This window comes from Apteryx mantelli, chromosome 1 (assembly GCF_036417845.1).
Source record: "Apteryx mantelli isolate bAptMan1 chromosome 1, bAptMan1.hap1, whole genome shotgun sequence".
In the NCBI taxonomy this organism is placed as follows: Eukaryota; Metazoa; Chordata; class Aves; order Apterygiformes; family Apterygidae; genus Apteryx; species Apteryx mantelli.
Genome location: NC_089978.1, coordinates 182,309,640 through 182,325,269, shown reverse-complemented (window position 1 = coordinate 182,325,269; position 15,630 = coordinate 182,309,640). Strand labels below are relative to the sequence as shown.

General features: G+C 43.0%; 1 protein-coding gene across 1 annotated transcript in view; it reads right to left on the bottom strand.

Moving 5' to 3' along the window:
* Positions 1-7,534: 7,534 nt before the first annotated feature.
* Positions 7,535-15,630, bottom strand: part of LOC106488156 (protein tyrosine phosphatase receptor type B) — a 51,448-nt gene continuing 43,352 nt past the window's right edge. Inside the window, exons 31-32 of the mRNA XM_067313362.1 lie at positions 14,108-14,228; positions 7,535-12,443 (exon numbers count right to left, since the gene is read on the bottom strand). Of these exons, the coding sequence (XP_067169463.1) occupies positions 12,421-12,443; positions 14,108-14,228 (144 nt within the window). The 3' untranslated portion in view covers positions 7,535-12,420. The remainder of the gene's footprint in view (positions 12,444-14,107; positions 14,229-15,630) is intronic.

Here is a 15,630-nt window from a genome sequence, read left to right as displayed (position 1 = left end):
AGATTAGTTTATGAGCTGCTATCTTTTTTGTATCGTGCTCGCTTACTTTTTTGACTAGTGCTGGGTCTGTCCTTTGGCTAAACTGCTTGCTTTAAGATTCCATCTTGCCCAAATCCCATATATTATACAGTGGACACTGACACATGGACGTTTGCCTGGGACGTTGGTTAGGTCACACCAATTTATGTGGCAAATTAGATGGGCTGCAATGTTCAGGGAAAAGCTTGATTTTAATATTTAATTGTGAGTATCATTAGAGGCTAAAGGGCTATTCATTTCTTCTGGCTAAAGGCCATTGCACAAGCAGCCTTTAAAGTTCAATTACTTACTTCAAGGCCCATATACCACCCAAATATGTCTGTGTATCTGCTGTAAAACTTTAAAATGCACCACTGTTTTGTATAGCATCTTGCATGCCATCTGTTTTTCAGATCACTTTCCTCAGTTGCATAATTTAATTACCGAGATACGTACCAGAGAGGAAAAGAAGAAGTGGGGATGTAGGTAAGGGAAATTTTGTTTATGAATTCTCTGCACCAGATTCTTCCTTTCAGTGTGCCTATACAAGCTGTAAAGTGGTATTGCAGAAGCAAAGTGGGCCTGATCACGCTAACAAAACCCTCAGCTTCCCCATCTCCCTGGAGGAGGTGTATGCAAGTAACAGGAAACAGAGTCCTGCCGTGCTGAGGTTTCATGCCTGTGGTATAACAGAGGGCATAAACTGATACCCATCTTTCTCCTGCTTTCCAGACTTTTTCTTTCCCTGCTTCTCTTTTCCTCTCTTCCTTGAGGCTGGTTCCCAGACATTACTCATATTTGCAAATGTGAGAAGGGCAATGTTAGACCCCTGCCACTTTTTTCCAAATCTATCATTCCTGTTCCTTGTAGATATAGGTAGCAAGCTGGGGATTGAGCTGGTCTTGATTCTCCTTTTCTGGAGGGACAGGTCAGACCTTCCCAGAGCAAATAGGCTAGGGAAGTGGGGAAAGGACCTGAGAAGCAAGAAGTGTGAGATGTAATGACCCATGCCCTGCCGTTGCCTGTGTCAGAGAGTGAAGAAAGATTAAATAAAAGATGTCACTACAAAGTTGGTGGAGGTATTTGGTGGCTTTCCCCTTCTTCTTAGTTTCCTTTTCATCCCAACATGTACGTATGCCCCAGTTTTTCCCCATCAAAATGAATGTGTCTTATCTAGACAAGAACAAGAGCAGCAGAAGTTTGCTCACCGTATTTTCTGACTTTTCCTCTTTTTTTCTAATGGGCTTAAGTACCACAAGAGGTTTAGGTCTAATCCCACCAAAGCAAAGAGAAATCCATGCTCAAGAATGTTGTTAAATCAAGGATCCAATAATTTTCCCACCTACTCAGACTAATCACCCATAACATACTTGACACCAGTATTTCCTTCTGCTGTTTTTCTCCTCCATTTTTGCCATTGAAATTCTAAGCATTTTTAATGAGAGTCTTTCAACTACCTAGAGAGCTCCCAGAATGTTTACAGAAAATTTGTCACAGTCTGACCAGATCTAATTGGCATGATGTGTAAGAAGCTGGGTCCTTGGATATTTTTAGTGCTCTCCAACCTTTCTAGCACAGATCTGTAGGGCATTAATTAATTCCAGTTGTCTGCCAGCTTATTCTCTCAAAGTTGGACTCACACAATAATTTGGCTCCAAGTGTCTTTTAGATACAGTGATAAGATAACAGGATTGCTGGCATTTACCATGCTTGGCATCTTGAGCATGTCTTTTCTGAGCTGTTTGATGCTTTGGACATTATGTAACTCTTTATTACCTTTGCAAGCACCCATCTTTTTTCTTAGTGGTTTCATTACTGTTACTCTAGTCAGTGACAGGCAAGAGAAATGCCCCCAATTAACACATGGACCTTTCTGTATCTGTCCTTTATTTGCATAACATTTTCCTCACCAAGCGGTGTGCAGCATTCTGACCACCTTCACTTTATTTTCTGCATCTAATTATTTCTACTCTGTATTTTTACAGTATAGCTCAGTTCATACCAAATCTATTCTGGTAGCTTTATTACATGCCAGCTGATGTGTTTCATTTTCCAAAAAGTACGGGCTTTCATACCCATAATGCTACTAGTCTCTTTGCTTATGTCAGATTTCTTCACTTTCTGTAGGATGGAAAACAAAACTGAAGGGCCTTCTTTCTGTTCTGGTTATGCTAGAGCCTCAAACCTGCTCCAGGTAAAGACCAGACACATTTGGCCCATGTATCCAGGGGGAGCAGGAAAGACCTTGGGATTATAGTGGAAACAGATTTTTAAAAATCCTAATAAAAGTCGAAAAAATTTTCATGACTTTGCATCTTCAAATAGAGGTTTAACAGAAGGCTGTTTAACAATGCAAGCAAATAAAATTGAAATATATCCTTATTCCTACTGGTGTGTGTGTGTGTGTGTGTGTGTGTGTGTGCGTGTGTGTGTGCACGCGTGTGTGCGTGTGTGTGTGTGTGTATGCCAAGGACAGGGAAGTAATTCCAGAGGAATAATTTCTAAGGAGCATTCCCTGCTGATTATTTCTTCTTGCCATCTGATGTAGGTATCTAGTGCTATCATCCTGTTGCGCTACCCAGCTTGGTTGCTCTCCTCTCTGAAGAGGCCTCCAGCACTGTTCATCCCTAACACTTGCGTACTCTGATGATCAGTGACAATGCTTCAGCTGCAGATCTCTCGTACTTACTGGCTGCAGGCCAGAAGGAAGTATGACCTGAAGAATAAACTGAACTAGTGTGAGAAGTGGACTTGTGTCTTAGTTTAGTGACAGACTTTTGAGTGTGAATCCCAAGGGCATAGTTCAGAGTCAAAGCTGTTGTTCTGAAAGCCCTGACCAGCTCCGGCAGAGCGCTGAGGGGCATAGACCCCCAAGGTATCCCCACCTTAAAATAAAAACCTTTCACAGATATCTGAAAGATGTTTATAACTCCAGAATCATCTCTATTTGGCAGGGTGGAGTAGCTCAACACCTAGTCCATCTCCAAATGTGATTGGGAAACAGGGGTGGGATGCAGGTCATTTAAGGCCATAGATGTCTACATTAGGCACTGTAGATGTCTACTAAGATAACTAACTGCTTTGTCAGTCTAAGCATCTTCTTTATCTCTGGTGAAAAACAGACACTTCTGGGGTATGATTCTTCTAACCTACTTGGGCTGTCTGCTTGGGGATGAGCAATTGTCTCTACATTGACTGCAAAGGCAGCTTTGGATGATTAGCCCAGACAGACATCTCCGTACTGCAAATGTTTGTATGTGATCACATGTAAACACTCTTGGTGTTCGTCCATCCTCTATAGCCGATGAACTTCTTCAGAAGGTACTTCGTATCTGAGATGTTAGAGGAGACTGCTACAACAGGTTGGAGGGGATGGAGGGAGTCAGGATTAGGCAGTGGTTTGGGCTGGGCCTTTTGAGTGCCATGGGTTAACCCTGTACATGACATGTATAATTCAGTGGTATCTAGATGCCTGGCTCCCGCTTCCAGGGGCAAAATGATCATTTCTGAGCTGATGGAAATGCTACAGCAATCCTACTAGAAAGCAGAGACAAGGACTTACTTAGTGAATGTGCCTTGTTCTCCACATGAAGGAGGTGTGGGAACAAGAGAGAATTCAGGGAGAAAGATAAGGGGGCACACGGGAAAAACAGTACGTGGCAGCCAAAGTACATCACCCTTTTGCAACATGAGTAACGAACTAGCTGGTGAAGGCCAGACAGTTTGTTCCAGCTGCACGGCGGAGGAGGGAGCGATATGGAGGTATCACGGTCCGCCCCTGACCACAAAGGGTTGCATCCCAAAAAATAATTGCTGCTCACAGATTAACTGTTGACCTATAGTACCCCCAGCCTCATTATCCCTGCTTACCATATTAAAAATCATGCCCTTTGCTGCATAACGATATGTAAATAAGGGGGGCATACCCCCAACAACTGCGCAAATGGCAATCTGGCCAATGAAGTATGTCTGCCATGCTTCCACATCCCACCTTCAGCAACTATAAAACAGAGGATAGCTCACTAAAGTTTTTGGAAGGGAAGAAAGTTGAACCGCCGACCTGTTCACCGGAGATTGCTGACGAGCGAGCCTCCTTCTCCCCTCCCCCAAACAGGGACACCACCTCTTTGGTAAGACTTGCGCCTCCAACAAACGTCGGATGTTACCCGGGAAAATATATTATTATTGAAAGCGCTTAATTGTTAGTTTGAGCTCATAGAAAGAAAATTTGTAGCAGCAAGTGCATTTATCAACGGCAATTCCGAACCTGTTGTATCTATCACTTTAATAAAATCTTATTCTTTTTACTTTGCGAAACTGACCCAGGGAAAGTCCTCAATCTGGGGGCTCTGGCAGGCAAACATAAATTATAAAGATAAGGAAGGGCCTTCCATCCCTCCCTTTCACATGACAGGAGGACCTGACTTAAGTCAAATTTATGTTCTTGATAATTCAGTGAAGAGTCTTTATGGAGACATTAAATTTGCCAGCTCACCAACTTTCTCCCAGCCAGGTTTTGGGCCTCTGCAGGAGAGCACATATGGGCATTGCTCAGTACAACTCTCTAGCTTCAAGGCCTAGTGGAAAATAGCCCACAAGGCAGGTATGGAGAGAGAGTATCCATAAGAGCCAGCATGTCACACAGGGGTGGGGAGACATCTCCCTCCAGAGGGGCTCACTCAGCTCACCGCTTTCTGCCTATGTCCAGCCTTTTAGAGAGAGCAGTGCTTCTACTTATCCCCTCTGTGCGTGAGTGAGTTGTGGGAGCTGAAATACCTGGTTTCAGGCCCCTTCTCATCCTGAGAGGGTTCAAACTGTAGCTTACTGGTGGCACCTAGCTTCCAGGTTGTATGGCCTCACCACGGTTGGGCAGAGCAGGAAAACTCTTTGTCCAGCCTTTGTCTTTACCCTCTGTAAAAGGTAGCTGTTCCAGGTCTCCACTATAAACTTGGTGCGTAAGCAGGTCTGGGCGCTTGAACATCAAAGACAAGCAAGGACACAGAGTGTAACTTGACAGGAGCTTTGGCATGAGCGTGAGGAAGACCATGTACCAAAAATCTCTGGCCCAGTTGTCTCAGCATTTGCCAGCAGCACTTGGTGCCCAGCACGCGGCTGCTGCACAAGGCCACAGTTCTCACCTTCTTGGCCCAGCTGAGGGTCTTGGCAGAGGCCTCATGCTTGCAGCCCTCCCAAGAGCACAAACCGGGCACCTCTCCACCGAGGGCCTGGGTGTGGAGGCACCCAATGGAGCAGGTGAGCTGGGCCCACCTGGCACGTGCAGGTGGACATGGTGCTGCCCTTTCCCCAGTCCCCTCCCTCTCCAAGGGGTCCAGGTCTCCCACGAGCACCCAGATTAAAGCTGGAGGGGCCGGACGGTGCATCACTCCTCTGAGCCATTTTGCTTCCCTGTGGGGGCCTGCAAACGGGTCTGGTGACAGGCTGATCTAGCTCCTTTAATCATCTTCTCCACACCCCAGTCCCTACCTTGGACCCCACTGGAGTTTTCTGTGCTTTTCTTTTCACTTTTTTTGGGGGGGGGTCTGTCCTGTTATTTTCTCCTGGAAGCGCTGCGCTCAGCGCAGGGCTGGCAGAGCCAGCACATACCTGCTCTGCGACCCTGCAGGGCCTCCCATGCGCCTCCTTGCGCTGCCGCATCCTGCGGGGTGTGCGGCTGGTCCTCGTCACGCTCGCGTTTCACCCCAACACACTGGAAGGAAGGTGAGCGAACCCGGCTTTTCTGCACCAGCAGGGGCCGAGGCCCTTGGCGCCTGGCTCGGCCCCTTAGAGCAAGCCAGATCTGTGCCCTCTTAGAAAACCTGTAAAGGAGACGGGTTGAAAGCAGTTCACTCTTTCCTTTAGAGATAGGCTGAAGTAATGCTCGCAAGCTTGCTCTAAGAAAGCAAAAAAAGCCCCAGTGATGCTGTAGGTCACGGTCCATTTCCCAGACAAGTACAGTGTCCAGAAAAGCTCCCGTGGCGGGGCAGTACAAAGCCAGCCCGCAGGAAATGCTAAAGGGAGCAGTGCAATGAAAGACACGCACGGCCCGAGGCGCCGTGGCCCTGGCCCTCGCAGCACTGACTTGTGGCTGCAGGGAGAGGGCGGACGGGGGTCCAGTCCGGCAGGGCAGCCCTGCCCCAACACCGCCGTGTGCATTTTGCATTAGTCACTGGCTAAGAGAATCTTTCCTCCACCTCTCCTCTTGCCTTCTCCCAAAATAAAATCAAGGGAGGCTTTTGCAATTCTTCTGAAACACAACATTTTTTTCACAGTTTCATTCAAACAGTTTGCCTCTTTTTTGCTTTAACATTGCTTTCTTTTCTTTCTTTTTTTTTTTTTTTCACAAGTCAGAATTGGTATTTTAAATGAGTGGTGTGTAAAGGCTTCATTAGTAACACTTGAAATTTTCCCTGTATTATTTGCTGACATATTGGTATTGCCACATAGTGCCTGGCATACCATGTCTGACACTAGCAGTTATTTCTAGGTTTAGGAAAACAGCTGATTGTGAAGACTGGGACTGGGCAGAAACAGAAAATTATTTTCGAGCATTGGGATAAGAAATTACTTAATAGAATATTCAGAAAAAGACAGCTCACAGGTATCAAGCCCAGGTGAAAAAACAGGTCCACTTTATAAAAAATAACAAGGTTAAAAAGTTGATTCTGACAATATTTTAACAGAAACCACTATGTTCTTGGTAAACTAGAAGTGCTGAAAATCCTCTGTCTTTCAATTTCCTTGCTGCACCTTGTAAAAAGATTTGTATTTACTCTTGCCGGCAATAAGATGGCCATGCTTCTCCTGTGCAGAGATACTAATTGTACATTATTTTACCTTTATTACTGCTCTTCTGTGGCTGTGTTAGCTTCAGGATGGAGCATGGCTAAGAGGTAAGCTCTTATATCGCAAAGAGAAAAGCTAAAAATCCCTCGCAGCCTTCAATAAACACCCCTTCAGTGAATAACTCTGAGTACAAAAAAATAACCTAATAAATCATTGTTCCTTTTAAATAAACAGAATTAACTTGTCCTAAACACTTTGGATGACAAATAAGGAATAACTGAGACGCACAGTGCTGGCAATAAGCACGCAACTGCCTGAGCACACAAAACCCACAAGAATGCTAATGGTTTTTAAGCACTGCGCAGGGTGGGAGGGGAAGAAATATATTTGTCAAGGAGCACAGTTCAGCTCCTCGGGTGGCAGACAGGGATGCAGCTCCAGCGCAGAGTTAATTGGTATGGCTGCCTTGCGAAACGTCTCCGAAATAATAGCAGAGAAGTGGGGAGGCGGCGGGAACAAGAGCATCCCCCTGCACAGGCCAGTGGGCAGCGGCAGAGCCTCCTCTCCCCCACCAGGCTGAGGCCTCCGATGAATTTAACTTTCTCTGAAGACCGGCTCACTTGAAATCAAACTCACTTCTGACCTTTCCTCTGAGCAGCAGGACAACAAACTGTAACGCAACGGCAGTCAGACAGGAGACGAGGACATGTTTGTTTTTTTTTAATGACTTTTATTCATGAACTATTTATAAAAATGTGTAAAATACACTCAAATATATTCGATTTGTTGACTGTAGCTAAAAATATAAAAATAGACTTAACAAATGCATAAATTAAATTGACAATAGTAGCACAATTCTGTGTTCACCCAGCGTTTGTTAGGAACACAAATATAAGTAATTATATAGCATTTGAGAATGGAATATATGCTGAAGATGTTTTTCAGTCACTTTACTCCAGGCACAGGCAAAAAAATTATGGCTAGTCATATTTCAAAATCTTTTTTTTCTTCTTCACTATAACATACTGCTCTACTAGAGAGCAATCTGTATTTAGCTACTTGACTTACAGTGTTTCTTTAGCTTGCAAATAAATCAAGAAACAACTAAATCTTGCATATCAATCTACCAGCCTCACTGACGCTGTATGTGCCCAAATTCCACAGTATTTGCTCAATTTAGCTAGTCCCTGGTCTCCAGTATTTCCTACCAGTCTTAAAAAGTCCTAGTCTGCCCTGGCTATTGAGCTGCGAGGTCATTAATAATAGACCACTTTGCTTTGGACACAGTGGTGCTACCAACAGGTCAGGAGTTTGACTTTGTCAGCTGGAGAGGGACAGTCGAGGGCACTGGGTCCAAGGTGAGCTGCCTAAATACAGCAGGGCACGCTCAGCCTCCAGGCAAAGTTGCAGCCTCCTGGGACTACAGGTCCCAGAGCACACAGCTTCAGAGCCAGGAAATCTGTGACAGAGCCAGCAGGGAAGTGGTTGTCATTTAATATTGCATTTTAATCGCACAGACTCTATGGCTGAAGTACTGAATGAAATGTGAATAAATGTAAGCGCCCGACATGCCACTCCCGGGCTGTGAAGCGGCGGCTGCTGTAGGCTGCATCTCTGAAAGTCCAGCACATTTCTCCAATATGTGACCCTCGGAGGAGACACTAATACAGTGATTAGATGCTTACTGTTCCCATCCCCTTAGCCCACATACTAACTCCCAGGCTGAGGAGCATGGCTAAGTGCTGATGTACTCCTATCTGTCCAGTATTTAACTTTTTGCTTTCTAAGTCAACGCATAGATACCAGTATGCAATACATAACATAAACACAGAGCTCACACATTTTTTTCTCCGTTCTACATCTGAAAGGAAATTCATAATATATCATGGCATAAAATAATATTTCTGGCAATATTAGGCACACATATAAGCTGTATAAATAACTCTAGCAGCAGAGAAAAACGTATAAAGTTGCACTTTTATGACATCTTCACAGTATGCCTATTTCTCTCACCCACTTTTGTGTTTCATTAGTAACAAAAAATATCATTTATCAACTCCAGCTATGTAAAATCTCTTTTTTTCTACAATCGGTAGTGGATCTTGTAATTGTATTGCACAGATTAAAAACATTAGTTACAATTTTTTCATTATTAAATAACTTTCATTAAAAAATTTGAATTAACCTAAAAGCCCAGCCCCGTAAGTGCTTCAGAAGTTGAATGATGTTTTCAAGCTTTTTTCATGTTGACTTTCATTGAAGTACTCAGGCAGCTTTGTGGACAACGCAGAGAAGGCTGCATGTACAGAGATTCACAGGACTGGGCTCCAAGTGTGCAAATCTTAGCTTATGGATCAGCAATAACACTAGCCTTGCTTTGTAACATTATTATTGGGAAACATCAAGAAGGGAATCCTGAACATCGTTCGCAGACATTCAGAACAGAAACATCCTCTTCAGTGGAGGATGCTTTTTCCTCAAGAGCAGTCTTTGTTCAATACACAGGCTCCTTCAAGTCCATTCTTGTTACATTAACAATTTCCCATTGGTCCTGTTATTCAGCTTAGAGGCACAGTAAATATAATTAATTATACTGATAAGTAGGTGTCTTATAGTAAAAAAAAATGCTACATAGATACTTTTTATTTATTCTCAGTGGATTTACACTGGTTTCATATGACCAGAAGTGGGTAGAAAGCAGAACCAGAGCAATAATGTGCGTGTACAGTCTCATGTGTGACCTAGCTAGGCAGAGATGTAAAGCTGTTCGGGAGCATTGTGTCAGGGTGTTTAAAGTCATTGGTTATGTAACTGATGAGAAGGAAGACACTTATCAACTGTGTCCATTATTAGCAGAGAGAAAAGATGAAAATAGCTGTCCGCTACAACATCATTTTGGGTGCAGGTTTGTGAACTCTGTAGCTGCAGAGGAGGGAGCTGAGAAACAATGCTAAAATAGAAGTAGAACAATGTGTGTCCTTCTGAAAATGATGAATGGCATACACACATCGTATACAATCACCAACTTTTGCCCTCAGATCATATATTATTGAGCGAGTTCCATTTTCTTCAGCATAAAAAATGACACAATAATATACAGTGTGAAATAATTTATAGAGTACATTTGGTATGTCTTCACAGTGTAATTGTACTGCTGGTAACTCATGTGGCGATTTTTTTTATTCCTCAGCTATTGCCGCAAAAAGAAAGGTCTAAATGCAGCACATGCAACACAATGACCATATGCACAATGCCCTAAGTTCAGCCGCTATTACTACAGTCAATGACCTAAAGCTGCCATCCTTGTTTGTCCTTTCTTGCTAACCTAGAGTTTATCTAGCAAAAAGAAAAAAGGAAAAAGAGGCCTGCAAGAAAATCTGCACATTTCTTTGAGGTTTTGCCTAGCCTTCCCTAGGTGAAAATGGCTTCCACCATAATGCTGTTCCCTTCTTCTTCAGATCCCATTAGGGGAATGTGGTGGATCTTGAGGTTTGTGTGGGGGCAAGAGGGATGTACAAGAGGCATGAGCAGTGTTTTCATATAGAGACATCTAAAAGGTTGACTGAGCCTACATGTTCTGAGCAGCTGTGAAAGCTGATATCAGGGTTGGCTTCTGAGACATTTGAGGATATTTGGTCAGGAATGGAGAAGATTCCATTGGAGTATGGAGGAAGAGGGACTATCAGGCTGTTTCCTTCTCTCTAGTAAAACTTGAGTGACAAGGATGCACATGTGCCTGCTGGTTCTCTTTTGGAAAGATTTGAAGAAAACTGCATCAGATCAGCCTTGCAAATATCTTCATCCATTGTCACACTTGCTGTTTCTACAGCAAGGATAGTGTGGCTCCAATAAGTCATGGTGAAATCACAGTGGTCTTGGCCCAGTAGCCAAGTAGTTCATAACTTAGGGACTTAACTCACGTGTGTTGGCTGGTTCTCTGGAGGCCTTCAGAAACATTTATTTCTCTCCAAAATAAAAGTGGAATTTAGGCACTTGCCTTCTGCAGCAGGCCAAGTTTTCTTTAGGTAAAGAATGGGTAGACAGGTAAAAGCAGACCTATCGAGCCCTTCCTTCTTCCTGTGATGGAGGTGAACTGGGTGCTGTCGTTTTTCTATTCATTTAAAGAGATCTTTATAAAGAAAAATAGCTGAATGGAGCATTCAAATCACAGTCCCTGGAAGAGAAGCCTCGCTGCAGAGGAAAAAAGCTGTGTCTCATCGCCTTGGCTGTATACCTGGAGGTGCTCTTTGATCATACTTCTTGCTAATCCCTAGATGCTTCGAGTGCATCCAATGATCAGCGCAGCCCTGCAAGCCTACATCCCCTGGGTTATAGATGGGCGTTTTCATATTCCAGCGATGCTTGTGGTGATCATATCAGGCAAAATCCAAGTTGAGGAGTCTTTCTGTGTTGACGTGCTGGGGTAATTCCTGGAAGAGCCTGGTACCACACTCTGTGAAAGCATGTGGCATTCAGAGGAAATCTGCCCTTGGGCTGAGACGGGGGCTTCACCCTGCAGCAGGCTGGGACTGAGGGAGTGTGCTGCCAAGCATAGCGCCAATGCAGGCAGAATGACCAAGGAACAGCGAGGCTGCAAGCAGCTTAAGGCTGAAGCCAATTGTGTCAACTCTAGGATATATGTCTCTATATATCTTTATTTCCTTAATACGCTTGTAATCTCTCTATTTTTTAAGCTGTCATGGTACAGGTTTTCTTCTAATGAGCTGTAGAAGTTGCTAGAGTTTGTATCCTTACAGGTTTGTTCATGTGAATACATGAGGCATTTCCTTGCACTCCTTTCATATTATAACTGTACTCAAATAAAAACGCACAGACACAGGCTGTGGTCTGATTCTGCTCTCTTAAACCAGTGTAAAGAAACCAGAAAGTGACCTTTCTCCCCTCAAAGCACGTGTGTGGAGGAAGGTCTTACTAGACTTTGTGGCAGCATGTGTTGTTTGATATTTTTCTACTATGTCACATTAGACTGAAACAACTGCTTTTAGTGAGGTGGTCCCCATTTTATTTGGCTGTTGATGAGTTCTGTAAAAGGTATGTCATGGTATTATGGATTTCACCCATTTTGGTGAGATCACAAGCAGTAAGTTTAAAGTGTAGAGTAGCATTGTAATTCCTACACAGGACTACTGTTCCCTTGTTTAATAGTAGCTTATTTCATCTCACAAACACTGAACTATTAAAAAAAAAAAAAAAAAAAAAAGGCTGTCCTTATAGGACTCTTCCTGTCTGTTACGTGCCAGTACATAACCTGCCCCAAATTCAGCAGTCCTGTTAGCCATACAATTTAAAATAGTTTATGTAGAACAGTTTATAAAAACTGTGATAAGAAAATAATAGCATTATCTGAAGCTTAATATTAATATAAACATTATAGAAAAAAAATACATATTTACATAATGCCAAAATACAATTATATACATTAATATCAATTACACTTAAATTATATATCTTTAAAAAAATCACCAGACCAATAAATTATACACAGTCTCAATAGAAAGGTCTGGCACCTTTCTAGTGTATGAAATAGATATATAAAAAAAACCAAACAAAACTCCTGGTTAACAAATGTGGTCACAAAAGTAGATGTCTGTAACATTCTTAGTGCCTTGAATAAACAGCATCTGGAAGCAAAAAAAACTGAAATTAGAAAAACAAACAAACAGGTGGCTTTACTTTCATCTCTGCCAGGTGACTACAGTGCTCTGAAAGGTGGTTGCGTGGCAGCAGCACAGACTGGTGATTGACATGACAACTACTACTTTTGCTAACAGCCCTGACTTGTACGTGTCTGGTTATTTCAGTCCTTGGCCTCTTCCAAGCCTGCTCTACCTGTTGATAACAACTCTGATTTCTAAGGGCTAGATCAAGAAAATTACTTTGATCCCTCATCATATTACCTAGACTCCTAACATCCAGCTTTGAGGACCTACTGAGATTCTGCTGTCTGAGCCTGAAAGCTTGCACAGCCTTTAGGGCTCTACCAAGAGATGCAGCCCACCTCTGCTTACAGCTTCTCCTGACTGGTCCTCTTGCCATGAGAACAGGAGGTGCTGGGCAGTGCCAGGCTTGCCACTCCCGCCCCTAGCGGGTCAGGGCAGGGATAGGTGAGGTTGAGGTGATGACTACTGTTCCTGGAAGGCATCTTCCCCTGCTGCTCAGCCCCTCTTCAGCAACAGCAGCTACCCCAGCTTTTGCAGGGCTTTGGCTTAGGCCAGCAGGGCTGTAACATTTTGAAAGACTGAACTCCTGCTAGGAACATCCAACAATCGGATGCTTAGGACACTCTTCAGGGACACAGCAGACCTCTATTCAATACTAGCTTTAAGGAGACTGATGGGCTGTGTGTGGGTTCAGGAGCACTTCTCAAAGCCTGGGACAGGGCATGTGGCCTGGCTGTGCTTCCAGTGCCAGCCAGGCCTGCAGGAATCACCCCTTCTCTACAGTCAAAGAGAAAAAAAGCAGTCATGCAATATGTCCTCGAGCTGGAATGTGCTCCAACAGGTCATTCAGGACTGTGGTGCCCCAAAGATGTAGCTGAGATGTGGCCACAATGGCTTCCTCCGGTCTCCCCTTGAAAATAAGACCAAGCTTCCTGGGCATCATTTTTTCAAGGCCTACTCTACAGGGAGCCTGGGTACCAAACGGTATGAGGGTTTTCAGGCAGCAAGATATCTGTAGGTGCTACAACACTGAAGTCTCTTTGTGAGTATAGCTTTAAATTCTTATCCCTAATGGACTGGATACAGGCTAGGAAAAAAGGCCTATAAAGGATAGAGAGTTGCAGGAGGAGGAAAGACTACAGACTTGGACACCTACATAATGCACTTAAAACAGGCAGGAAGTCTTCTAAGGCTCCGTATATGGTCAAGAGAAAATGAGGGTGATTCAGGACAGAAATCTAACTCCATCAATGACAGACGAGACCAGGGAGCCCAGCCAGTGGCCTCAGTATGCTTAAAGGCAGATGGTGTAAACACTGGTGAGATAAATGAGGAAGGCAATATTATGACAGGGAAGGGGTTCAGTTTCCCTGACAGCATAGGAATCATGAAGTTTGATACAGAGAGAAGAAGGTAAGATAAGAGCAGGAACAGATGTTACAGTGACTGGTAATGGAGGAAATAAAGCTGGAGGTGCTGAAATTTGGTGGGGAAGCCCCTTGAGAGGAAGATGAAGTTGCAAGAGTGACAAGAACAGAGCAGTGAGGAAACAAAGCCCCCTCAATTAAATTGTCTGTGAGTTATTACATTTGAAACATTTTACAATTTGATAAACTTGCACTCACCTCTGTGATACTCTGGATTCACATTTTCATATATTGGAAACAAGGGATTTTCTTGTTCACTGCGTAGTTTTCTGGCTCTTAACACATCTCTCACACATTGATGTAAATACACATACTGACACTGCAAAACACGTTGCATTTTTTTTTTAAGTCACACTGGGAAATTCTGTAATTTCATTTGCTTTATTGTGAAAAATGATTCCAGGCTAACTCCCTCACACTGAAATATGGGTAGTGTTTAAAATGAATACATACTTCTAGAATTAATCTCTTGTTCACACTGGTAATAATAGTAATCTTTTTCATGATGGTGCAAACAGGAAGTATTTCTTTCTGCAAAATAAGCTCCGTTATTCTTTACTAAATATCATCTGTTTTTAGAATATTACAAATATAACATAAATTAACATAATATATTTTGACTGCTCATGTCATGACTGGAAGCTATATCAATTGTAAGGCATAATTTGACATGATGCTGAGTAGCTACTACTATTGACATGCTTTGATATAACATAAGTAGAATAAATATGAATATGTTCAGGGAAGCACATAGAAGAGCTAAATAATTTCTTGATTTCTTTTTCTAAAAAATATTTTCCATAGAATTTGATCAAAATACATAAAAATTTTACAGAACTTTGATGAACCAGAATCATCTAGATAAAGCAATATCTTTTGATCCAGTATAAGTTATAAGACTGCTTTTGCCTCTATGGTGAATGACACACTGTTCTTTCTGAAGAGTGCCTTTCAGAAGAGAGCTAAGATGACATTTACAACCAATGTTGGGAGGGTCAGCATGATGCCTTTATAGAATAGATCATTAAATCCCCACGTATTGCTATGCATTGTGGGTCACGAAACAGGTCATTAGCATTTTGAGATGAATGTAGCATGGTACCCACAAATTAGCCTGGGCAAGTGAGCATCTTTGTATATCAAGGTGTATCTTTTTAATATCACTTTATCGCGAGGTTATAATTTCTCCAATAAGCATATTTATTTCCTCCACCACATCTTCTCATCATTTTTCACAAGAAATTCAGTTATTGTTCTGTGCATTTTTCTCTAATGTTCTAGCTCTAGAAAAGTGAAGAGGCCTGCCGTTACGCACGTACAGCTGCTGTCTCTGTAGATGAAAGACAGATCCAAATCAGAAACTGTATACAGATGCAACCCACAACTCTGATTAATAAGTCTTGCTGAGAGTACAGCAGCTCACTGGCTGTGCACTGACACAGCTACATGGTCACTAAGCTTGATAGAGCATGAGTAGGGTTAGCATGTGAGAGCTGCAAAAGCTTTCTGTTGAATTGTCTCTGGGATGCTGCTTGTGACTTCCTTTGTGGGTAGGACTAGTTACAACAGGGACTTGAGCAGGGCTTTCACCATTGCTGGTTTCAGGCAAAAGCGCACGTAGGGCTGGTAGTGGGATGCTACTCACTATTGCTTGGGTCTAGCTGCCTTTGGAGTTGGATCTCATGTCAAGGTGATGCCAAAGGTCGGTTCCATATCACATA